At 41.0% G+C, this 27,129-nt stretch overlaps 2 protein-coding genes across 3 annotated transcripts; both read left to right on the forward strand.

Annotated features, from left to right (window-relative positions):
- Nucleotides 1–937: 937 nt before the first annotated feature.
- Nucleotides 938–8,807, forward strand: havcr1 (hepatitis A virus cellular receptor 1). Of its 2 annotated transcripts, none has more exons than XM_021617562.2 (7): nt 938–1,083; nt 1,191–1,529; nt 1,652–1,726; nt 1,858–1,919; nt 2,006–2,093; nt 2,176–2,212; nt 8,705–8,807. In XM_021617562.2, the coding sequence occupies exons 1-7, from the start codon at nt 1,035–1,037 to the stop codon at nt 8,724–8,726; spliced, it is 672 nt and encodes a 223-aa protein (XP_021473237.1). In that variant the 5' UTR covers nt 938–1,034; the 3' UTR covers nt 8,727–8,807. The 2 variants fall into 2 exon arrangements, with proteins under 2 accessions (XP_021473237.1, XP_021473236.2); XM_021617561.2 differs by lacking the exon at nt 8,705–8,807 and adding an exon at nt 7,162–7,563.
- Nucleotides 8,725–12,622, forward strand: LOC110533404 (hepatitis A virus cellular receptor 1 homolog). Its single transcript, XM_021617563.2, has 7 exons — nt 8,725–8,944; nt 10,274–10,609; nt 10,821–10,883; nt 11,555–11,631; nt 11,761–11,872; nt 12,115–12,148; nt 12,336–12,622. The coding sequence occupies exons 1-7, from the start codon at nt 8,881–8,883 to the stop codon at nt 12,418–12,420; spliced, it is 771 nt and encodes a 256-aa protein (XP_021473238.1). The 5' UTR covers nt 8,725–8,880; the 3' UTR covers nt 12,421–12,622.
- Nucleotides 12,623–27,129: the final 14,507 nt, after the last annotated feature.

Raw genomic sequence — 27,129 nt, forward strand, 5'->3', positions numbered from 1 at the left:
TGTCCAGAAGCTATTTTTGGTAATAAGAAAGAAATACATAAATAGCAGAATTAGCCAGGAGCCCATAAAACAGCTGTGCCATTCTCATGCCAATAATGTCTGTGCTTGATTGAGCCTGTTGCAATGAAACCAATAGAAACTTCCTGCTCACCTTAAACTCCAGGGAGGCTAAAGTAAAGTATTTGAAAGATTTCAAATAGTATTTGAAACCAGGTCTGCTACCTTGGGCCATTACTAATAATGACTGTTGAAACATTGTCTGCCCCCGCCTCTCTCTTTCTATGCACTGCCACTGTGCATCTATAGGTCGGAGACTGTCAAGGAATAGCCGCACCAGAGGAGAACCAGAGAGAGCCAGCTCCCCGCGTGTCTGCAGCAGGAACATCCCAGTGAAATAACTCATGTGAGAGGACTTAAGACACCATGCAGATCCACAGAACTATGAAGCTCCTACAGACATATAGGGTGATCCAAACATACAGTTGAAGTCGCAAGTTTACATACACTTAGGTTGGAGTCATTAAAACTAGTTTTTCAACCTCTCCACAAATTTCTTGTTAACAAACTATAGTTTTGGCATCTACTTTGGGCATGACACAAGTAATTTTCCCAACAATTGTTTACAGACAGATTATTTCACTTATAATTCACTATATCACAATTCCAGTGGTTCAGACTGTGCCTTTAAACAGCTTGGGAAATGATGTCATGGCTTTAGAAGCTTCTGATAGGCTAATTGACATCATTTGAGTCAATTGGAGGTGTACCTGTGGATGTATTTCATACAATCATACACTGGATTTAATTTATTTTCAATAAATTATGAATTATGTGAACTTGCCTAAAACATGTGCAAGTCTGTGTGCAATATTTGGAAGGGTAAAACAGAAGAACACTGACCCTCTTGCTTATCCGAGCGCAAAGGAAACAGCTGTCAGTAGTTGTGAAGGAGAGGAAGTCATGTGACCAGGCGATTTGATTTGAGTTCATTAAAGACCTGACACATGAGAGTGAGAAAGTGACAAAGCCTGATCATGGAGACTCGGTGCATTTCAGGCTGGTTTCTCCTCTGTCTACTTTCAGGTGAGTGATGCTCGATATATCTATTTTAGCCTGGTTAATTTAATAAGTAAATGAATAGGATTTAAAATAAAATTCAGTTCTCACTACTTCTTCTCTCTCATTTTCAGTCAGTGAATGCAGTCAAATCATTGGTATTGAGGGTCAGAATGTCACTCTGCCATTTAAATATGATGCCAAATCTCATGGTCTACAACACATTTGCTGGGGGAAAGGAATCATCCCGAGCTCTGGTGGTTGTGACAATGAAATAATCTCAACTGATGGGTCTGAAGTGACACGTAGATCGTCGGTTAGGTATCAGTTACTGGGTGAGCTGAAGACGGGGGACGTCACTCTAACCATCTCCAATATCACAGAGAAAGACTCTGGAACGTATGGATGTCGAGTGCAGTACGTTGGATGGTTCAACGATGAGAAATATCATGTCAGCTTGACCATTGAGAAAGGTAAAGAACGCACGACAGGCCAGGACATAACTTGATGCTTATCGGATGAGAATAGTATGATTTCACAGCATGTATACTTGTTCAAGCTGAGCAGTTAGTGTGTTTTTACTGTCTGAGTTCAGCACGTGTCCCGACAACATCCCAGACATCTGCCAATGTGACCATAACCCCACAGACCATGGACAACCACGACCACGGTACGGAACACAGCCTACCGAATAACGTGATGTCAGTCCATAGAAGTCTTATTTTATTTATATCGTTATTTTTTTTTATTGCAGTATTATTCTTACATGTGAAAACATACTTTTACTTCCTCATTGTGTAGGTCCTGTGACCACAACATCCACTGAGTATTCATCCACGCTATATTACAGCGAATCAAAATCAGTAAGCTTGACAACATACTGCAATTCCTGCAAAAACACTGCTGTGAGATGCCGTTTTGAACTGATATGAATCTGTGATGTCTACAGGAGACGAGAGGCCACAACCTGGCTGTGATCCTGGGGTCCATTCTGCTTGTTCTGACAGGGGTGGGGATTGTGTCTGTACTCGTCATGAGTAAGTACACACTATCTATATACCATTGCCTGTATAATAAGAACGAATTCTCTCGATGAACATCTTACTGATGTAATTGCAGGAAAGCGATGGGAAAGAGTTGCTATGGTTCTCCAAATGTAAGTAGACTGTTATCATGACTACTATAACACTTCCAACTGATACAGTAGTTGAATCTCCACAATATGCCAAGAGAGTGACTGAATCACTGTGCAATATCTATCGATGGGACATGTAGGTCTAATTAGCAAAACCATTAGGTCTATGGTAAATGTCTGTGAGGTAATACTGTAATTATGACTAATGAGACCCAAGACCACAACAGATTGAGGAAGTGACCCAAGACCACAACTGACTGAGGAAGTGAAACAATAAGGAGGCTTTAGTGGCTGGAATAGTGGAGAACAATTGGAGGTTTACTCAGTAGCAGTGCAAATAACATGGTACAGCTATATGGGCACTCAATCATTATGGTACTTTTTAATGGTAAGTTTACAAACATATATAATCATAAATAGAATTGAAATGTGTATCTCATTATTGCAAATGGTGAAATAAGTATAGCCAGTTATAAGTGTAATGGCTTAGCAGATAATAAGACAAGATGATCAGTGATCAATCACCCTCATGCACTTAAGGAAATCACGAATATCATAGACATATTGGAACTAGAGGATAAATGGAGGCTTAAACATTCTGATCTAGTGAGATATACAGTACCAGTCAAAAGTTTGGACACACCTACTCATTCCAGGGTTTTTCTTTATTTCTACTATTCTCTACATTGTATAATAATAGTGAAGACATTAAAGCTATGAAATAACACATATGGAATCATTTAGTAACCAAAAAAGTGTTATATATTTTATATTTGAGATTCTACAAAGTAGCCACCCTTTGCCTTGATGACAGCTTTGCACACTCTTGGCATTCTCTCAACCAGCTTCATGGGGTAGTCACCTGGAATGCATTTCAATTTAATTTATTTTTCCTTTATTTAACTAGGCATGTCAGTTAAGAACTAATTATTATTTTAAATTATGGCTTAGGGACAGTGGGTTAACTGCCTTGTTCAGGGGCAAAACGACAGATTTTTACCTTGTCAGCTCAGGGACTCAATCTTGCAACCTTTCAGTTACTAGTCCAATGTTCTAACCACTAGGCTACCTGCCAATTAACAGATGTGCCTTGTTAAAAGTTAATTTGTGGAATTTCTTTCCTTAATGCGTTTGAGCCAATCAGTTGTGTTATACAGAAGATAGCCCTATTTGATAAAATACCAAATATTATGGCAAGAACCTCTTAAATAAGCTTAGAGAAACAACAGACAATCATTATTTTAAGATATGAAGGTCAGTCAATGAGGAACATTTTAAAAACCTTGGAAGTTTCTTCAAGTGCAGTCGCAAAAACCATCAAGCGCTATGATGAAACTGGCTCTCATGAGGACCGCCACATGAAAGGAAGACCCAGAGTTACCTCTGCTGCAGAGGATAAGTTCATTCGAGTAACCAAACTCAGAAATCGGCAATTAACTGCACCTCAAATTGCACCTCCCAGATTTCAAGTATCAGACACATCTCAACATCAACTGTTCAGAGGAGACAGGCCTTCATGGTCGAATTACTGCAAAGAAACCACTACTAAAGGACAGCAATAATAAGAAGAGACTTGCTTGGGCCAATAAACACGAGCCATGGACATTAGACCAGTGGAAATCTGTTCTTTGGTCTGATGAGATTTTGGTTTCCAACCGTCGTTTCTTTGTGAGACGGAGAGTAGGTGAACGGATGATCTACGCATGTGTGGTTCCCACCGTGAAGCATGGAGGAGGAGGTGTGGTGTGTGGGGGTGCTTTGCTGGTGACACTCTCTGTGATTTATTTATAATTCAAGGCACACTTTACCGGCATGGCTACCTCAGCATTCTGCAGCGACACACCATCCCATCTGGTTTGCGCTTAGTGGGACTATCATTTGTTTTTCAACAGGACAATGACCCAACACACTTCCAGGCTGTGTAAGGGCTATTTGACCAAGCAACAGAGTGATGGAGTGTTGCATCAGATGACCTGACCTCCACAATCACCTGACCTCAACCCAATTGAGATGGCTTGGGATGAGTTGGACTGCAGAGTGTAGGAAAAGCAGCCAACAAGTGCTCAGCATATGTGGGAACACCTTCAAGACAGTTGGAAAAGCATTCCAGGTGAAGCTGATTGAGAGAATACCAAGAGTGTGAAAAGCTGTCATCAAGGCAAAGGGTGGCTAGTTTGAGAATCTCGTTTAACACTTTTTTGGTTACTACATGATTCCATATGTGTTATTTCATAGTTTTGATGTCTTCACTATTATTCTACAATGTAGAAAAAAGTAAAAAATTAAGAAAAACCCTTGAATGAGTTGGTGTGGCCCAATTTTGGACTGGTACTGTATGGATTTTCTCGCTGTGTTGATAGATGACAGAATGCGGTCAGACCATCAAATAATTGGCATATACAGTGGTTTCTGTAGCTCAGTAGTTTGGACATACAGTGCATTCAGAAAGTATTCCGACCCCTTGACTTTTCCACATTTTGTTATGTTACAGCCTTATTGTAAAATGGATTAGATAAAAATGTGACTCACAAATCTACACACAGTACCCCAATTTTTTGTTAATTTATTAACTACAAAAAACAGAAATACCTTATTTACATAAGTATTCAGACCTTTTGATGTGAGACTTGAAATTGAGCTCAGGTGAATCCTGTTTCCATTGATCATCCTTGAGATGTTTCTACAACTTTATTGGAGTCCAGCTGTGGTAAATTCAATTGATTGGACATGATTTGGAAAGGCACACACCTGTCTATATAAGTTCCCACAGTTGACATTGCATATCAGACCAAAAACCAAGCCATGACATCAAAGGAATTGTCCGTAGAGTGCCGAGACATGATTGTGTTCGAGGCACAGATCTGGGGAAGGGTACCTGCAGCATTGAAGGTCTCCAAGAACACAGCGACCTCCATCATTCTTAAATGGAAGAAGTTTGGAACCACCAGCTCTACCTAGAGCTGATCGCCAGAGCAATCGGGGGAGAAGGGCCATGGTCAGGGATGTGACCAAGAACCCGATGGTCACTTTGCTAGAGCCAAGCTTGTAGTGTCATGCCCAAGAAGATTTGAGGCCGTAATCGCTGCCAAAGGTGCTTCAACAAAGTACTGAGCCAATGGTCTGAGTACTTATGCAAATATGATTTTTCCGTATTATTTTTTTTCTTCTATTTGTAAAAATGTCTAAAAACCTGTTTTTGCTTTGTCATTATGCGGTATTGTATGTAGATTGATGAGGGGGGAGGGGGGGAACGATTTGATCAATGTTAGAACAAGGCTGTAACATAACAAAATGCTGAAAAAGTAAAGGGGTCTGAATACTTTCCAAATGCACTGTACATTATTCTTACATAATTTCCACGTGGGCGAGGAAATTTGAAATTTAATCAAAATCCTATTGGGTGACAAGTTGTTTTTAACCAGGACAGAATTAAATTATAACAGACTTTTTCTGTCATAACATACGTACAGCAGATCGCTTATTGTAACTAAAATCAATGGAGGAACTTATTCAAGAAAGATCAAGTGGAATATATTATAAAGTAAAGCAAACTGGATATGGGGAAAAATGCACCAAATTATTTTTACATCTTCAGCATAGAAATGCTACCAGAAATAATTGACTGAAACTAATTTATTGAAACTAATTTACTGAAACTTACAAATAACGGAGTCACCCATAACTCACCAAACGATCATTTGAAAGAGGAAGCAGTACTTTAAGCACATGTTTTCGTTTCAGTCTCCTCCATCTCCTCTAACCAAAGTTAGTTAATTGCAAGGATTTATTCTCTATTAATAATGTAAAATGAACAGCTGTACAGAAAGACTCATGTGAAAGACAAATTACAGAGGATGAACTTGATGCAATTAAAGTCTGGGAAAACTCCAGGTCTGGATGGTATACCAGTTGAAGTATACCAGTTGAAGTATACCAGTTGAAGTATACCAGTTGAAGTATACCAAACCTTTATTGATGTACTCAGATGACCATTATTATGTTTTATTATGTTTTATTATGTTTTAACCACTCCTGTACAAATGGTAGATAATCAGATACTCAACCAGAATGTCGGCTTTCATTATTCCTGAAACGGGACCCAAGTGGTGAATACAAAGATCCAGTCCACATCACTATTTTAAAACAAGCTATTGAAAGTTGGTTGCAATTTCATTTTAATCCACCAGAAAAGACAGAACAAAATGTTACAACAAATATTATAGTTAAACTCAAATAAAAAAAAACATTATTTTTTAAAACTGTATAATCTTTGTAAATTATATCATAAATAGGAATGGTGAAGTTATGTCACACGTGCAACTAACAAAAATATATGGAAATGTCTGCTCTACCCAAAATTACAACCAACTAATTGCATCATTACCACAAAAATGGAAGGGGGAGAGTATACCAGTTTCATTTAGGAGCCAAACATTTGACAGCTGTACCATATAGAGTGAAAAATAGATGGGTGCAGATTTTCGATATACTGATTCCATGGCACATGGTTTATGAACTGATACCCAAAATGACGCCGGATTCTAGTTTTTGGTCACAGGTTCAGGAATGGCTGAAGAACTGGGTTTACTCTGCGAATAGCACTGCTGGGTGATGTGAAAAGTCTTGGTCAATGGATCAATATTATAATAATACTCTTACCTAAAATGTGTTTCTTTACAATCTGTAGAAACTATGAGAATAAGAAAGGTTCAGAACTTTTTGTGAAACATCACAGCTGAAAAATATATGGGATTCTCAATACTGTACAAAACAAGTAGCCCTGTCCTAAATCAATACAATCAATACAAACTTTATTTGCTATGTCAGATTTTACACCAACACTCCAAAACTTTTCTCAGCATAAATTCAACTGGATCAGAAACTAAGCAGTACAATGTAGAAGGACAATACAGTATGTCCAGCTACAGCGTCTCGCTTAGCTCTGCATTTATTGGTCTTTCCTTTGTCAGACCACAGCACTCTGGCGGCTCAGTCCTGTACAGAAACTCAGTGTCCAGCTTGGGCCTGCACACTCGAGAGACGGCTGTAGAGAACGTCTATCAGATAGAGGACAACGAGAGAGACGACTATGAGGATATCCACTGACGAAGCATGGACACTTCGCCACCACGCTCACGCTGTTAACACGTTGCATAGTGCAGTATAGTGCAGTATAGTGCAGTAGCTCTGTGTTACAAGGCTGAGGTTGACTTACAGGCTAATGATTCAGCCGGACAAGACAAAAGTCACTACAGAATCAGTAGTGTTTGCTGATAAGTGAACCAAACAGTTGATTTGTGTTATTGAAAAGTTTATTTTTTAAAAAGGGCCTTACTAATATGGCTTCCTTTGTGTATTCAGCTCTAACACTAGAAGCACAAGCATTTCTTTACACTCGCAATAACATCTGCTAGCCATGTGCATGTCACCAATAACATCTGCTAACCGTGTGTATGTCACCAATAACATCTGCTAACCGTGTGTATGTCACCAATAACATCTGCTAACCGTGTGTATGTCACCAATAACATCTGCTAACCATGTGCATGTCAACCAATAACATCTGCTAGCCATGTGCATGTCAACCAATAACATCTGCTAACCATGTGCATGTCAACCAATAACATCTGCTAGCCATGTGCATGTCAACCAATAACATCTGCTAACCATGTGCATGTCAACCAATAACATCTGCTAGCCATGTGCATGTCAACCAATAACATCTGCTAGCCATGTGCATGTCACCAATAACATCTGCTAACCATGTGCATGTCAACCAATAACATCTGCTAACCATGTGCATGTCACCAATAACATCTGCTAACCATGTGCATGTCACCAATAACATCTGCTAACCATGTGCATGTCACCAATAACATCTGCTAACCATGTGCATGTCACCAATTACATTTAATTGGATTTGTTAACAGTGTATGTTTCAATTGATTATGATGACCAGATAGTTTGTTTATGTAATAGCCTAAAAGTGACCAAAATAAAAATGGCATCAGCTTTAATGTCTGATGAAATGAAAAGCAATGACTTAGCAGGAAGTGTGCTATGGTTTTCTATCCCCTCCATGTCCTCTAACCAGGACATTTAGCTACACCCATCTGCAACGTCACCCAGGCATACAAAGGCAGTGAAAAGTCACACATAATCGCGGCATTCTTCGGAAAATGGTCTTCTTTACCCAATTTTGGGGTATATTGTCTTGTTCAAACCCAATCTGTTGCATGATAATAAAAATTCTAACTTGAAATTCTAATGTGTCTAATTATTCATTGGCTACACAATTGTTGTTCCACTAATACATTGTTAAAAACTACTAAAATCCTTACAACATCAATTTAAGGATTTGGGGAACTGGCTAGTCATAACCTTTGGCTACGGGTTAGCTTTTAAAAACACATTGTGTACCCTGGGAGATGAGCCTCCTAAATCATCAGTTTGTTTACTCTGGTATATGCAGATGAAAATTCCATCAACAATGGGCCTTTTCTTCGCTCCCAGCCCTGCCATAGGAGGAGGTTAGCAGAGGGGTCACAGTGGCTCTGGCTGTCCTGCCTGGAGATGTCACAAGCAGTGGCCCCCACGAGAACACAGCTGCCCATTCAGATGCCCTGTCTCTGACCCACCCTGCCCGTTCCCAGCACACACCCTCCACTCCTACACACTGGATACACAAGATGGCTGCTAGTTCTGGACCGTTTTTCCCCCGTCGTTGGATCCTCGTCCTCCTAACATTTTCAGGCAAGGAAACGTTATCTAAAACAGTACAAATAATTGGAGTTTAGGCTGTTGAATGATTGGGTACATGGGTGTAGTTCGAGTTGGATGCCCCGCCCCCACAATCTGACTAACACCACAGAAACAGCCTCTCTCTTTGTGTGTCCTTTGTTTACTACTAGAGTGACACGGGTCTCCAACGGCTTTGTTCTAGACAGGTTGGCAGCTTTGGCCTTGGCTGGAGGTGTACTGTCCGCAGCTACATTGAGCAGGTCTAACTGTTCCATGTCCGCAGCTACATTGAGTAGGTCTAACTGTTCAACGTTCCGCAGCTACATTGAGTAGGTCTAACTTCAACGTCCGCAGCTACATTGAGTAGGTCTAACTGTTCAACGTTCCGCAGCTACATTGAGTAGGCCTAACTGTTCAATGTCCGCAGCTACATTGAGCAGGTCTAACTGTTCAATGTCCGCAGCTACATTGAGTAGGTCTAACTGTTCAACGTCCGCAGCTACATTGAGTAGGTCTAACTGTTCCATGTCCGCAGCTACATTGAGTAGGTCTAACTGTTCAACGTCCGCAGCTACATTGAGTAGGTCTAACTGTTCAACGTCCGCAGCTACATTGAGTAGGTCTAACTGTTCCATGTCCGCAGCTACATTGAGTAGGTCTAACTGTTCCATGTCCGCAGCTACATTGAGTAGGTCTAACTGTTCAACGTCCGCAGCTACATTGAGTAGGTCTAACTGTTCAATGTCCGCAGCTACATTGAGTAGGTCTAACTGTTCAACGTCCGCAGCTACATTGAGTAGGTCTAACTGTTCAACGTCCGCAGCTACATTGAGTAGGTCTAACTGTTCCATGTCCGCAGCTACATTGAGTAGGTCTAACTGTTCCATGTCCGCAGCTACATTGAGTAGGTCTAACTGTTCAACGTCCGCAGCTACATTGAGTAGGTCTAACTGTTCAATGTCCGCAGCTACATTGAGTAGGTCTAACTGTTCAACGTCCGCAGCTACATTGAGTAGGTCTAACTGTTCAACGTTCGACATGGCAGTTTTCATACAATAATGTGTTTTGGTGTTACTTTGAGTTATTCGACATGGCTGTGTATTAGTTTTTCCATACCTACATAGGCCTACTGTTTCGAAGACTACCATACTTTTACTATAATTATAGCAACCGAATTGAGATGCGTAGCAAGCTACAAAATATAGCCCTTTGATCAAAAACTTGAGGCAAAATTGAGAAAGTTTCGTGGTTGACCTTGGGATGTTGTTAAGATGTGTACGGAACCTTTGGAAGGAGGAAATAGCCTTGTCATACCTGTGTTTATTTCCCCCTGCTCAACAGCCAGGTGTTCAGTGTCAGCATTCAAGGTGATGGAAGGTGCTACTGCGACATTGTCCTGTCAATATTCAGTGAGCCGTTTGGGTTTGAGCCGCGTGTGCTGGGGACGAGAATGTGGCACGTTCTGGTGCAACAACATCCTCGCGCAGACAGACAAACATGGTGTCATCTCCAAGGTGTCGGACAGGTACAGACTGGCAGGTGATGTCCTCGCGGGAGAAATGGACCTGGGAATTCTCGACGTCAAGCGGACAGACAGTGGGCCATACTGTTGCAGAGTGGACATAGATGGCATTTTCAACGACCAAAAAATTATTCAAAACTTAAGGGTCATGAAAGGTAATTTGTGGCGAGATATAATTTATTTTCACTACTCTACACTCTTGGGCAACAATGGGAATCAATTAACTTAGTCTTTCTAGCTTTCTCGTCCACCAAAAAAACACGCCGGCCCTATTTGTTGTATGGCACGTAATTAACTCAAAACTGGCCCATAATGCAATCCACTGTCCCAAAATGTATGTTTTGAATTTGTGAATTGTTTTCTTAGCTCCAGTGACCGTTTTGCCAACAAGCACCACTGTACATGTTACAGAAGCTCCTCCCACCACAGGTGAGTAAGTGTATAATAGAGAAAGGGGTGAACTCATGGGATCCTGATGTATGTGAGATGCGTATTTCCTATCAAAGATATACAATAAATAGATCGTATTAATCTCATGTGAACCCTAGAGGAACCTGGGCCTGACCTCTTAACCTCTTGGGTTGTGTTGACGGTCGTAATGATGATTCATGTGTGGTTAAAAATGGAGAAATCCTAACTAGATGGGAACGAAAACGGACTATCACCCTACATTCACACTCCCAGTGTTATGACATCAATGATCAAACTCCCTGGAACTCGCTTCGCAAAGTTGCTGAATGTGCTCACAAATCAAATGGAGAAAAATGATGTTAACAGTTCCTTACATGCCTTACAAACTTTCATTTTCAAAATGAGGACACTTCCCTCTCAGAGAAAAGTTTCAGACCAAGATTCTAACTCATTTTCTATGGCTGTTTAATCACATCCAACATTTGAAACATATATTTTCTATGCAGTATTATCTTGAATCACATTGTGCCGCTCAGTGCAATTGCAGTCCTCAGTGTATTTCATCGGAAACTACAAACTACAAAGGGATGGAGCAAGTGTTGAAATGACAGTTTTCATTTCGAGAGAATCAAGCAGCAGTGGTTGATGATGTCTCAGGGGTGATTGAATGTCAGAATGTCCTTTTCTAGAATACTGGAGAGCTGTTGAATCATCACATCTAGCCATTCCAAGACAGAACACCAGTCTTTTCCCTTCGCAAACACTTGTGAGTATTTTATATACTACTACATAGTAACGCCACTGGCATATAACCGAACATTACTCACCATATGAAAGCCTAACAAATCCCTCCAAGAGTTTAACCCTTCTTCTTCTCTCTGTGCTCTGTAACCAGATGGAGGAGCCTCTTCCCAGCTTCTCTCTCCAGATCAACATCCCAGTGCTCTCTCTCTCCCTCAGTCTGCTCCTACTTATAATGGGGGCCTTGGTCATATTGGGGTTTAAACGTATGTAACTGCAAACTCACATCCCCTGTCGAGAAAAGCCCAGTGTGGTAATGCTCACGTATTCAGACATCTTGCTGTGATGTGAAATGTTTGCCCATTTAGCAGTGTATTACCACTAACTAATTAAGAGTAAGTATTTCATTGTAGTGTTTACAATGTGCTGAATATGCTGTATCCTCCTATGCATATTGACGAATAAACTTAGATTTGAGTTGATTTCAACTATTAATTTTCTTCTCTAGGAGGGATTCACAGAAGAGCTTTAAAGACAGGCTGGTAAGCAAACACACGATAAAGCACGACTGACATGTAAACATATGATTGAACACAAAACTTTTTTTTTTTTTAATTACGAAGACAAATTTGACATATAAATGAACGAAGAATGTATAGGCTTCAATTAGTCCAATTACTTATCATTGATTAGGAATGATCAATGCGTGATGATGTTGTGTCCCTCTAGTTTGTCAGCCAAAGAGCCGCCTCACATCATCTATGAGATCCGCATGAGGAGACCTGTGGAGGAGAACATCTATACTCTGGACTAGGGTGGAAGAGCACTGATCTGTCCAATAGACGGCTGTTAACGTGATAGTGAGGACAGCCAGACTGATGTCTGTTTTGTCACAGTGGGTGCGTCCCATAAGGCACCCTGTTCCCTATATATTGCATGACCAGGTAGCTGGGAATAGGGAACAGGGTGCCTTATGGGACGCACCCACACTGTGACAAACAGACATCAGTCTGGCTGTCCTCACTATCTTTTTATTTTTAACAGCCATCTATCTATTGAACGGATCACTGTTGCCTGACAGCTGCTGTCAGAATGATCACCTCTCTGAGAGTTCCCCCCCCCCCCCCCCCCCCTATGTAAAATGGATTCACTTTTTTATATATTGTTATTATGTAGTGGTGTGATGTTTTTTAGATGCACAGTATTGGTTGTTAACACAAGCGGTCTAACTTTATGCCTCTTTCTAATAAAACAAAACGACCTAAAAGTAAAACCCAACAAGCCATTTTGTTCATGATTCAACAATTTAGGCATAACTGAATGCATTTAACCGAAATGTGTCTTCCGTATTTAACCCAACTCCTCTGGGCCTTCCTTAACGATGTCATCGGCGCCCGGGGAAAAGTCGTTGTTTGGAGTTTAATGGCTTGCTCAAGGGCAGAACGTAAGATTTTTCCACCTTGGCAGATTTCTCTCAGGGTTTTAAACCAGCAGCCTTTCGATTACTGGCCCAACGCTCTTAATCACTAGGTTACCTGCCACCCCTAATAGTGTTTCCAGAGACTACTCACCTGTGAGTACAAAGATCCTTCAGTCGTCCCTTTTTATAACAAAGGCATGATGAGAGAGAGAAATGTGATGTATGCAAAATTCTCCTGATAAATTCTGATTCATAGCCACTTATTTTAAAGATAAATCAATGGTCTCCTTTATGAGTTTTATACATGTTTTATGATGACAGTGGTAGTAAATTCTTGATCGGCATGATTTAGCGTCAGGAGTCAGGACATGACTAAATGCAATATTATTTCTGCCCACATGATGGCAGCACTGTCTTAACTGCGCGTTTGGTAGGCTATCAATGTTTGTGCAAGTTTGTCTCCCTGTCAAATTTATGTCAAAACTGAAGGATTTGTGTCACCCTGGGGATATTTTTCTTAGCTGTACACAAGTTTTTTTGTGTGTTTTTTTACATTCCCATATGCTTCCTTTTGCCATGAACATGAAATCTCCTAAAGGCACTTCTGTTAAACAGTTTTTTTTATTTAACTAGCCAAGTCAGTTAAGAACAAATTCTTATTTTCAATGACGGCCTAGGAACAGAACTGCCTTGTTCTGGGGTAAAATGACAGATTTGTACCTTGTCAGCTCAGGGATTTGAACTTTTAACCTTTCGGTTACTAGTCCAATGCTCTAACCACTAGACTACCCTGCCGCACCTATCAGTTGAGGATACTCACCCAATTGTTTATGATTCATTGTTGAATCTATAATGTTGACCAGATCTGGCTACTATCATCCAGTTCATTTCCACTGCACACACACTGGTTGAATCAACCTTGTCCCGCACCTATTTCCAATGAAATTACATTGAACCAACGTGGAATAGACATTGAATTGACGTCTGTGCCCAGTGGGTTGTGATTGTGACAGTCATACCGACCATTTGAACATCTTGACCATGTTCTGTTATAATCTCCACCCGGCACAGCCAGAAGAGGACTGGCCACCCCACATAGCCTGGTTCCTCTCTAGGTTTCTTCCTAGGTTTTGGCCTTTCTAGGGAGTTTTTCCTAGCCACCGTGCTTCTACACCTGCATTGCTTGCTGTTTGGGGTTTTAGGCTGGGTTTCTGTACACCACTTTGAGATATCAGCTGATGTACGAAGGGCTATATAAATCAATTTGATTTGATTTTGATTTGAATTCAACTCCTGTCTGGATGTGTCAGATCAGAGTGAGCTCAAAAGCCTCAGTGGCAAACTATATGAATTATGTGAATCATAAACATTGCTCCTCAGATTCATCCGCAGAAAGACAGTCATGTACTGGAAGGAGATCAGGCAGCCAGGCCTCCTGGGCATCAGGCTGCCAGGCCTCCTGGGCATCAGGCTGCCAGGCCTCCTGATCATCAGGCTGCCAGGCCTCCTGGGCATCAGGCTGCCAGGCCTCCTGATCATCAGGCTGCCAGGCCTCCTGGGCATCAGGCTGCCAGGTGGGCAGCAGCAGCAGCCGCCACTGAGAGATGGGAGATAAATCAATGCTCAACCATGGAACCACATGAACCACATGAAGGGAAGTGGAGAATCAACCATGGAACCACATGAAGGGAAGTGGAGAATCAACCATGGAATCACATGAAGAGAAGTGGAGATTCAACCATGGAATCACATGAAGGGAAGTGGAGAATCAACCATGGAATCACATGAAGGGAAGTGGAGAATCAACCATGGAATCACATGAAGGGAAGTGGAGAATCAACCATGGAATCACATGAAGGGAAGTGGGGAATCAACCATGGAATCACATGAAGGGAAGTGGAGAATCAACCATGGAATCACATGAAGGGAAGTGGAGAATCAACCATGGAATCACATGAAGGGAAGTGGGGAACAGGGACAGGATGTGCCACACAACTAGTCTGGGCCCCATTGGAGAAAGGGAGCCTGGCCACAGGACTAGACAGACAGACAAACACACACACATGCACAGCAGCAGACACGCAAACACACACACACACCCTGCCCAGCGAGGCCTAGAGGAGAAGCCAGATGTGACTTGGTAGCCCAGATGGGAGAGGCCTGGAGTCATTGGAGGCCAGGGAACAGATTGAAATTACAATTAAAATTGGGAGGGAACGATTAAAGAGACCATAAAAAAAGTAATTGACTCTCAAGTAACCGAAATGCCAGACCTGACATACTGAATACATTGACTACGTTACATACTGTACACAAGGAAGCAATGAAATTCTCAAATAGTCACATGAAACGAATCATAAACATCAGCAGACAGCTGCATGGGGTTTCATTTCCTCTCCACATGGATTTCACTTCCTCTTTAAAAAATGAATGTCATAAGGATTTGTCAGTTATTTCAGTGTGATCAATTTGTCAATACCCTCTACTTTAATAAATCAGAACAAAGGATTTAAATCTCTTTCATCTGCCGTCAAAGCAAAATCTCCGCATAAAGCAGCACTGCTCTGTTCCTCTGAAGTGGTGGCTTTAAATGAGAGAGATTCAGCCGGGGCAGTTTGTTGACTCATCATAAACAAACACATCAGGAACAGGCACAACACAAAGGTCATCAGGAAGTAACATTGTGATTTAACAAGAGGAACGCAATGTTGTACAACACATAATAACGAACAAGTAGAGCCTTTTGAGGCAGTCACAAATGCTACCACTGTGTCCCTCGGAAGACAAACTTACAGTAAGACTACATCATTATCTCTCCAATGCTTTAGGAAATCAGATGTCTCATGTGCTCTTTAACTTTTTAACAGGCTAAATCAGGGTCACACCGTGTTTCTTGGTTGTCTTAAACAAATCTACTTTTAAATAAAAGTATAGACCTCACACACATGGTTATGGTCTTAAAAAAAGAAGACACCTGTACCATGTCAAATATAGAGTTGAAATTAATTACATTTTGCACTTGCATCCCAACATTACACTTTATATACGTCACAGAAGACTGAAATATAACAAAACATTTTGACATAGAAACACAGGATTTTATGTGTTTAAAATATATATATATATATATATATTCCACCCATGAGACCCCTATAGGGCAATTTGGTCATGTGACTGCAGGAAAGCTACAGTCAGTGATATTAATGTCGGTCATCTGTAGAATTAAAAAAAATTGTGATAGCATATTAACTGACTGTCCCTATGAGGTGTTTGAGGGTGAGTTGTCCTCTCAAGACACACCAGGATAGATATCCGGATAGAGCACTTCCCTGAGATAACCCGACACCTGCCGGAGTGGAGCTAGGCCACAGCCACCACACCGGTCTATTCTGTTGCACCACTACATTGAGCTTTGTAACGTGTAGGTCACTGACCCAACTCTTCATCATGGAAAAAGAGAACAACAGAAAGGTGTTTCCCTCTCTTCTCTTCCAAAAGCATACACTTGTCGACATACTTTTTAATGCAGAATTACAGTATTACACTTCATACTGTTATAACGTGTACACATCATTGAGCGATCAGATTGATCAAATAAATTAAGAGTTTCATTCCAAAATGCTACATATCTATTTTCAGAAATGTTTGTAAATTAGCATTTTACTGTTTAAGAACATATGAAAGCGTTAATTAATTGTAGGCAGATCAGTGGAAATGTGGTTATCTGTTGTCTTACTCTGAGGTAATGTTTGATTCATATTGACCCTGACCTCTGACATGACCTCTGACCCTAGACAGCAGTTACTGCCTTCTTGCTTGGTACACCCACTAGAATACGTCTCCATGATCTTTTACCACAACACAACTGTCACAACACAACTGATTGGCTCAAACGCATTAAGAAGGAAAGAAATTCCACAAATGTACTTTTGACAAGGCACACCTGTTAATTGAAATGCATTCCAGGTGACTACCCCATGAAGCTGGTTGAGAGAATTCTAAGGGTGTCATCAAGGCAAAGGATGGCTACTTTGAAGAAGTAGCCACCCTTTGGCTAATATATATATATAAAATATATTTTTATTTGTTTAACACTTTTTTTGGTTACGACATGATTCCATATGTGTTATTTCATAGTTTTGATGTCTTCACTATTATTCTACAATGTAGAAAAAAGTAAAAAATTAAGAAAAACCCTTGAATGAGTTGGTGTTTTAAAACTTTTGACCTGTAGTGTATTGGTTCAGAATCTATTTCATGTTTTGTTGCAAAACGCTACATATCCGCCATATCCGTCATTCTCAGGTGAGTAAGTGGTACTGTCAGGTTTTACACAATCAAATGAGACAAATGTATATATTTTTTTAAGAACTGTGCAAATTGTACATTTGTGACATTAATATTTGAAAAGGGGTTTTGACATTTTAGTCATTTAGTAGATGGTGTTATCCAGAGCGTCTTACAGGGGATTCATCTTCAGATAGTTAGGTGAGACAACCACATATCACAATTAAATCACATTTTATTGGTCACATACACATATTTAAAAGATATTACTATAGCAGATTGTAGGGAAATGCTTGTGTTCCTCGCTCCAACAGTGCGGTGATATCTAACAATACACAACGATACACACATCTAAAAGTAAAAGAATGGAATTAAGAAATGTATAAATATTAGAATGAGCAATGTCGGAATGGCATTGACTAAAATACATTGGAATACAGTATTTACATATGAAATGAGTGAAGCAGTATATACAGAACACGAACATTCCAGCTAAACAATAGATATACACTGAGTATACAAACGTTAGGAACACCTTCCTAATATTGAGTTGCACCCCTCCCCTTTCGCCCTCAGAACAGCCTCAATTCATCTGGGCATGGGACTCTACAAGGTGTCAAAAGCGTTCCACAGGGATGCTGGCCCATGTTGACTCTACAAGGTGTCAAAAGTGTTCCACAGGGATGCTGGCCCATGTTGACTCTACAAGGTGCCTAAAGCATTCCACAGGGATGCTGGCCCATGTTGACTCTACAAGGTGCCTAAAGCGTTCCACAGGGATGCTGGCCCATGTTGACTCTACAAGGTGCCTAAAGCGTTCCACAGGGATGCTGGCCCATGTTGACTCTACAAGGTGCCTAAAGCGTTCCACAGGGATGCTGGCCCATGTTGACTCTACAAGGTGTCCAAAGCGTTCCACAGGGATGCTGGCCCATGTTGACTCTACAAGGTGTCAAAAGCATTCCACTGGGATGCTGGCCCATGTTGACTCTACAAGGTGTCCAAAGCGTTCCACAGGGATGCTGGTCCATGTTGACTCTACAAGGTGCCTAAAGCGTTCCACAGGGATGCTGGCCCATGTTGACTCTACAAGGTGCCTAAAGCGTTCCACAGGGATGCTGGCCCATGTTGACTCTACAAGGTGCCTAAAGCGTTCCACAGGGATGCTGGCCCATGTTGACTCTACAAGGTGCCTAAAGCGTTCCACAGGGGATGCTGGCCCATGTTGACTCTACAAGGTGTCCAAAGCGTTCCACAGGGATGCTGGCCCATGTTGACTCTACAAGGTGTCAAAAGCATTCCACTGGGATGCTGGCCCATGTTGACTCTACAAGGTGTCCAAAGCGTTCCACAGGGATGCTGGTCCATGTTGACTCTACAAGGTGTCAAAAGCATACCACAGGTATGCTGGCCCATGTTGACTCCAAATGCTTCCCACAGTTGTGTCAAGTTGGCTGGATGTCCTTTGGGTGATGGACCATTCTTGATACACACAGGAAACTGTTAAGCGTGGAAAAACCCAGCAGCGTTGCAGTTCTTGACACAAACCTGTGTGCCTGGCACCTACTACGATATCCCATTCAAAGGCACTTAAATATTTTGTCTTCCCCATTCAGCCTCTGAATGGCACACACACACACACACACACACGATCCATGTCTCAATCGTCTCAAGGCTTAAACATCCTTCTTTAACCCCGTCTCCTCCCCTTCATCTACACCCCATTGAAGGGGATTTAACAAGTGACATCAATAAGGGATCCTAGCTTTCCCCTGTATTCATCTGGTCAGTCTATGTCATGGAAAGAGCAGGTGTTCAAAATTCTTCCTCAAAGCCCATTTTAATACCCATCCAAAATCTATTCATAAAAAAATATATTTTACACCCACGTGAAGGTACCCATAAACAATCTGATGATTGTCATCTGTTGACAAATGGGATAAATTGGTGGATAGAGCATTTTGGAATGAAACTCTTCAAATGTAATATCATAGTTTGGCTCTAACGTCAGAATCAAGTTTTCACATGTTCCTCTGTTATATTTACGTGACTCGTTCCAATCTGTCTGAGACGTTTCACTAATCACTAATCACCTCATTTCAGGTTGTTGAGGCACTATTTGTGGAATAGCTGTCCACCAAACTATTTATGCCTGGATAATGTGTACTTTCCCCTTTGACAACAGCTGATCAGTGAACTCAAGTAGCTGAAGGCTTACCCACATTAACAGCCATCTTGGTGTGCAGTGACATTTTTTGTGACTAGAAAAGCTGAATAACATACTTTGGGAGTAGAAAACGTTGATAACAATTCCTACAATTCAGGCACTTGATCTCAGTATTGCCTGCAGGTCTCTCTCTCTCTCTCTCTCTCTCTCTCTCTGTGTCTCTCTCTCTGTCTCTCTCTGTCTCTCTCTCTCTCTCTCTCTCTGTCTCTCTCTGTCTCTCTCTCTCTCTCTCTCTCACTCTCAGTTTCCATGGAAACAGAATAGGACTTTTATTGGTGCTGTTTGTCAAATATTTGACAGCTTGCTCTGACAATCTGATACTCTTCTAAATGGACTGGAAGTTGAGGTTTGTCACAAGTCCTCCTACTGATGTGGTCATGTCTATTTCCTGAAAAAGAGCCGCACACTCTAGGAGCTCAGATGCAATAATTTAATAACCTAATATCCAACGTTTCGACAGACAATCTGTCTTCATCAGGGGTATAATAACAAACACTGCGGGGTGACTAGTTTATATAGTGTCAATAATTTAACACTATCACAATTCTAAAGATTATTCCTCTTTCCCCACTACCTCTTTAAAGACTTTGAGGGCAAGGTGTTTTGATAACAGAGCACTGACGGGGCGAAAGGGTGCCAATGGCTTTAAAGGGAGAGACTTTGAGAGCGATGACATCCGGTGTTAATCGATGAGCTGCAATAAGAGGAGAACAGTGTAATCTCATTAACGGATTGACACCAAAGATGAATGAGCACCGTCTTCCTAGATCTGATCTCTCGCTCTCTCTCTCTCTCTCCCCCCTCTCTCACATCTCACAGATGCAATGATGTATCACATCTGCCTCCATGGCAGTTGAACTTAGAGGATTTGCCCCACAGCCATGAACGATTACATGGCTCTTTAATACTCCCTCCATGTGACACTGCAGCTGTATGTCAATCTCTGTGATGTCTTTCCTTGATGGTGAAGGGATTATATTCACACCAAGTAATCACTTTGTCCCAAATGTTGAGATGCAGGTCAGTAGTTTAATTTACCGTTAATTCAATTTTGATGAAGAAATACAGATAATTTTATTTAACTGGGCAAGTCAGTTAAGAACAAATTCTTATTTTCAATGACGGCCTAGGAACAGTGGGTTAACTGCCTGTTCAGGGGCAGAACAACAGATTTGTACCTTGTCAGCTTGGGGATTTGAACTAGCAGCCTTTCGGTTACTAGTCCAACGCTCTAACCACTAGGCTACCCTGTATGTCATTTCAGTAGAGTTAATAGCACAATATGAGATATCAAAATGTATATATTCCTTTTTCTACCTCTCTGTTCCCCAACATTTATCATAGTATCATAGTTGAACCTTTAATGCTTCCTGCTGAGCTGAGGGAAATAATGCTATTGGTGCTCTGCCAAGAAGAAATCAGGATTATCCTCTCCCAAAGCAAATGAAATAGGACAGGTTTATACAAGATGGATCAAGACATTCATCATAGACGCATCCCTCCCACACAGTTTGACACAGACACACTACTGCTGCTGCTTTCTTCAGAGAGAGAGAGAGAGAGAGAGAGAGAGAGAGAGAGAGAGAGAGAGAGAGAGAGAGAGCACAGCCCGGCTTCCCAGCACATAGAAAATCTTTCATATTTGTTTTGAAAATGAATCATCAAAGTCATCCTATGGTTAAAACTAACTAAGCTACTGTAAGTGACTCTGTTTGTGCAGTATTGATTTCGCCTCAGCCCCATGTGACCTTTGGCCTAACTGACCTATAACTATACTGCAGTGGTAGGAGCAGAAATGGGTGTGGGGTAGCTGAGGTGAGATCACCAGCAGACAGTCAGGCAGCCATTCAACACACCTGGCACATTTATGAGGAGAGGAGAGGGGAGATGAGAGGAGAGAAAGGGAGAGGAGAGGAGAAGAGGGGATAGGAGAGGAGGGAAGAGGAGAGGAGGGGAGATGAAAGGAGAGGAGAGAGGAGGGGAGGGGAAGGAGGAGGGGAGAGGAGATGAGAAGAGAAGTGAGGAGATGAGGGAAGTGGGGAGATGAAATGAGAGGAGAGGAGAGAAGAGAGGAAGGGGCTATGGAACAGCAAACACAGGGGGTGTCAGACTGGCCGTGTTCAGGTCCTGACACTCTCGCAGGACCCTGAGCCCCTCTGCTCGCCCTCACCTAAACCCAAACCCCCTGAACTGCCAGCCCTGCTCACGACTCCTCCGCAAATATTGACCTGTATTAACCAGAGAGCTAGAAACATAAATCATAACGTGTTTGAGTTGAGCAAATACACTGTTGAGAGCAACTGTGGCAAACGTGTGATAGTCGAGTCGACTCCAGCAACTTGTCTTTACATGGGCAAAGGGTGATGTGTCAATAACTGCCCCCCCGCCATTTCTGACAGTCTTGTGCTGAGTGCGTCATTGACAAATATTGACAAATGATGATACATTTGGTCTTTTTAGATTTTAGGACTGAATGAGAATCACATTAACATGTTCTGTTCCCATTCAGTATAATATCTGCTGTGACGTATCTCTCTCTTTCTGTCTCTCAGGCTCTGCGTTCCATTAGTATCCCAGTTGACTGTCTGTCCCAGTAATATTTATTGTATGAGACACAGGCATTGAGATATTAAGGGTTCTGTTCAATCTGAAAAGTGTTACAGATTCCGTGACAGATATGTAAAGGTCATTTCCGATTGAGCGTTTACCGTGCATGCAGTCTTTGCCGTTACAGTTAAATCACGCTGTAAAGCTGAACTTCCGCAATGTGGATTGAAAAGAGCCAGGGTTCAAACTGATAGCAGAAAACGCAGCTTCTCTCACTTTCGCAGTAAACGCTGCATGTGTCGGGTCATTCTTTAAAAGCCACTTTGTTGCAACCTGCGATCGGATTGAAACTTGGCCAAAATGTCTTCCAAGATGTCCTCCTCCTTCTGTCGGGTCATTTCCATCTACAAGCAGAATAGACAAGATACACTGATTTATGTGTTACTTTTGTACCCTGATGAGGTGCTTGGGGTTTGTTGTGAGTCGATGTTCAAAACAACACACACACACACACACACAAACACACACAAACACATGCACACACTACGAACGTCCTTCTGGCCCCATGTGATTCCGTTAAGTCCAGTATCCTCTTCTGCCTCTTGACATCTGGGAAAAGAGCTGTAATCATCCACGACTGTGGGAAAGAGGGAGAAACCATAGTTCAATCATGTGTTATACCAGAATGGAAGAAAAGCATTGCAACACATGGCTTCTCTCAAGCACACTCCGGATGATCACTTTTCACACAGACCAGCTGGTGACCAAAACAATGTATTTCTGAATGTTCCTCAGCCTAACTGTGATCGACCAAGCGTGACGGAATCACACCGAAAGGCTACTATTTTTAGACCTGCATAGCCACAGAAATGACCAATGGATTACCCAAGTTACTCAGAGCCACTATAGCCTTGGTGCCTCGCCATGCTGTTAAAGCTGTCTGGATAAGACTAATGAACATGGTCACATCCTTTGGTATGTCAGGCTCAGCCCATGTCTGTCTAAGATGGTTTTCAGCTCATGCTCATGTCCTAGTGGTTTTGTCTCACAACAGTAAAGGGAAACTTCTTTAATAAGTTTCAGAGTCAGATATTTGGCCTTGACAAGCTTAAACGACAAACAGCTGCTGGAATGGTTCTGGAATCCCAGAGGCTGTGATGGGTCGCATAGATACTTCATCTTGAATGTTTACAATGCGTGTGAATAATCCAGTTAAGTACATTAAGTACTATTGGACAACATGGAAGTTGTATATGGATTCAAAATGTCTCTCCAGCTAAATAATTCCCACTCAAATCATTGTTGCAAAATGCAGATGTAGAATAGTTTTGTAAAGTTAATTCAAAGACCTTTACAAATATCGTTGTGTTTATCCATGTGTATGGCTAACTGTTACATGTGAGCCAATGAGTGTGTGGGCTGAAGACTGAACTGTGTAGTAGCAGTGATGAGACAACACATAATCCCCCAGCAGCCCCAGGTCTGTCGTCTCTGCCCTGCCTGACCTGCTGTAAAACCACACCACAGACTCCTGTGTGTGCAACGCAGAGCAATTTTTTCCCAGGCAGAAATCCCCCGGCCCACTCCAAGCCTCAGCCCCTGAGGAATACCAGAGGTGTGACTCAGTTAGCGGAGTGTAACCCTCAGACAAAACCGTTGAGCGTGAGCCAACCCTGGAAAGCCCCCATGTCTCCCCAAAATGACCCCTATCCCTCCCTCTCGCTCTCCGGCAGCGTTTGGGGAGTCAAAACAAACACCCACACCAGTACGGAGTTGTGCGTCACATTGGTTTTGGCTAGCCAGAGCTAATTCAAAAACACCCAGAATAACAGTTTGGTTAGAAAAATCACATATGGAAGGCATGTGTAAATTTAATCGAGAACATAGCACTGAGCAAAACCAATCACCATGTCAAACTGTTTTATAAATGCCTTGTTTTTGCAGTAACTACAGCTTTTTTTGTACAATACTCTATTTGATTCATGTTTGAAGTGTTTTACGGTGTTTTTATTTTTTGGGGCTGCCAGTCTTGGCTGTGGAGGCATGAGGTCAAGTCTTGGACTAACCATACACTGAGTTTGTTTGACATCACACAATGTAACCCTAACAGCATGTCTATTACAACACTATTGTGTCATAGATTAGAACACTATTGTGTCGTAGATTAGAACACTATAGTGTCGTAGATTAGAACACTATAGTGTCGTAGATTAGAACACTATAGTGTCGTAGATTAGAACACTATTGTGTCGTAGATTAGAACACTATAGTGTCGTAGATTAGAACACTATGGTGTCGTAGATTAGAACACTATAGTGTCGTAGATTAGAACACTATTGTGTCGTAGATTAGAACACTATTTTGTGTCATAGATTAGAACACTATTGTGTCGTAGATTAGAACACTATAGTGTCGTAGATTAGAACACTATGGTGTCGTAGATTAGAACACTATGGTGTCGTAGATTAGAACACTATTGTGTCGTAGATTAGAACACTATTGTGTCGTAGATTAGAACACTATGGTGTCGTAGATTAGAACACTATTGTGTCGTAGATTAGAACACTATAGTGTCGTAGATTAGAACACTATAGTGTCGTAGATTAGAACACTATAGTGTCGTAGATTAGAACACTATTGTGTCGTAGATTAGAACACTATTGTGTCGTAGATTAGAACACTATTGTGTCGTAGATTAGAGCACTATTGTGTCGTAGATTAGAACACTATTGTGTCATAGATTAGAACACTATTGTGTTGTAGATTAGAACACTACAGTGTCGTAGATTAGAACACTATAGTGTCGTAGATTAGAACACTATAGTGTCGTAGATTAGAACACTATAGTGTCGTAGATTAGAACACTATGGTGTCGTAGATTAGAACACTATTGTGTCGTAGATTAGAACACTATAGTGTCGTAGATTAGAACACTATAGTGTCGTAGATTAGAACACTATGGTGTCGTAGATTAGAACACTATAGTGTCGTAGATTAGAACACTATAGTGTCGTAGATTAGAACACTATGGTGTCGTAGATTAGAACACTATTGTGTTGTAGATTAGAACACTACAGTGTCGTAGATTAGAACACTATAGTGTCGTAGATTAGAACACTATAGTGTCGTAGATTAGAACACTATGGTGTCGTAGATTAGAACACTATTGTGTCGTAGATTAGAACACTATTTTGTGTCATAGATTAGAACACTATGGTGTCGTAGATTAGAACACTATGGTGTCGTAGATTAGAACACTATAGTGTCGTAGATTAGAACACTATTGTGTCGTAGATTAGAACACTATTTTGTGTCATAGATTAGAACACTATTGTGTCGTAGATTAGAACACTATAGTGTCGTAGATTAGAACACTATGGTGTCGTAGATTAGAACACTATGGTGTCGTAGATTAGAACACTATTGTGTCGTAGATTAGAACACTATTGTGTCGTAGATTAGAACACTATGGTGTCGTAGATTAGAACACTATTGTGTCGTAGATTAGAACACTATAGTGTCGTAGATTAGAACACTATAGTGTCGTAGATTAGAACACTATAGTGTCGTAGATTAGAACACTATGGTGTCGTAGATTAGAACACTATAGTGTCGTAGATTAGAACACTATAGTGTCGTAGATTAGAACGCTATAGTGTCGTAGATTAGAACACTATTGTGTCGTAGATTAGAACACTATAGTGTCGTAGATTAGAACACTATAGTGTCGTAGATTAGAACACTATTGTGTCGTAGATTAGAACACTATTGTGTCGTAGATTAGAACACTATTGTGTCGTAGATTAGAGCACTATTGTGTCGTAGATTAGAACACTATTGTGTCATAGATTAGAACACTATTGTGTTGTAGATTAGAACACTACAGTGTCGTAGATTAGAACACTATAGTGTCGTAGATTAGAACACTATAGTGTCGTAGATTAGAACACTATGGTGTCGTAGATTAGAACACTATTGTGTCGTAGATTAGAACACTATTGTGTCGTAGATTAGAACACTATGGTGTCGTAGATTAGAACACTATGGTGTCGTAGATTAGAACACTATTGTGTCATAGATTAGAACACTGTGGTGTCGTAGATTAGAGCACTATTGTGTCGTAGATTAGAACACTATGGTGTCGTAGATTAGAACACTATTGTGTCGTAGATTAGAACACTATTGTGTCGTAGATTAGAACACTATTTTGTGTCATAGATTAGAACACTATTGTGTCATAGATTAGAACACTATAGTGTCGTAGATTAGAACACTATAGTGTCGTAGATTAGAACACTATGGTGTCGTAGATTAGAACACTATTGTGTCGTAGATTAGAACACTATTGTGTCGTAGATTAGAACACTATGGTGTCGTAGATTAGAACACTATGGTGTCGTAGATTAGAACACTATTGTGTCATAGATTAGAACACTGTGGTGTCGTAGATTAGAGCACTATTGTGTCGTAGATTAGAACACTATGGTGTCGTAGATTAGAACACTATTGTGTCGTAGATTAGAACACTATTGTGTCGTAGATTAGAACACTATTGTGTCATAGATTAGAACACTATTGTGTCGTAGATTAGAACACTATAGTGTCGTAGATTAGAACACTATTGTGTCGTAGATTAGAACACTATTGTGTCGTAGATTAGAACACTATGGTGTCATAGATTAGAACACTGTGGTGTCGTAGATTAGAGCACTATTGTGTCGTAGATTAGAACACTATGGTGTCATAGATTAGAACACTATTGTGTCGTAGATTAGAACACTATAGTGTCGTAGATTAGAACACTATTGTGTCGTAGATTAGAACACTATTGTGTCGTAGATTAGAACACTATTGTGTCGTAGATTAGAACACTATTGTGTCGTAGATTAGAACACTATGGTGTCATAGATTAGAACACTGTGGTGTCGTAGATTAGAGCACTATTGTGTCGTAGATTAGAACACTATGGTGTCATAGATTAGAACACTATTGTGTCGTAGATTAGAACACTATAGTGTCGTAGATTAGAACACTATTGTGTC

Source organism: Oncorhynchus mykiss, chromosome 10 (assembly GCF_013265735.2).
Source record: "Oncorhynchus mykiss isolate Arlee chromosome 10, USDA_OmykA_1.1, whole genome shotgun sequence".
In the NCBI taxonomy this organism is placed as follows: Eukaryota; Metazoa; Chordata; class Actinopteri; order Salmoniformes; family Salmonidae; genus Oncorhynchus; species Oncorhynchus mykiss.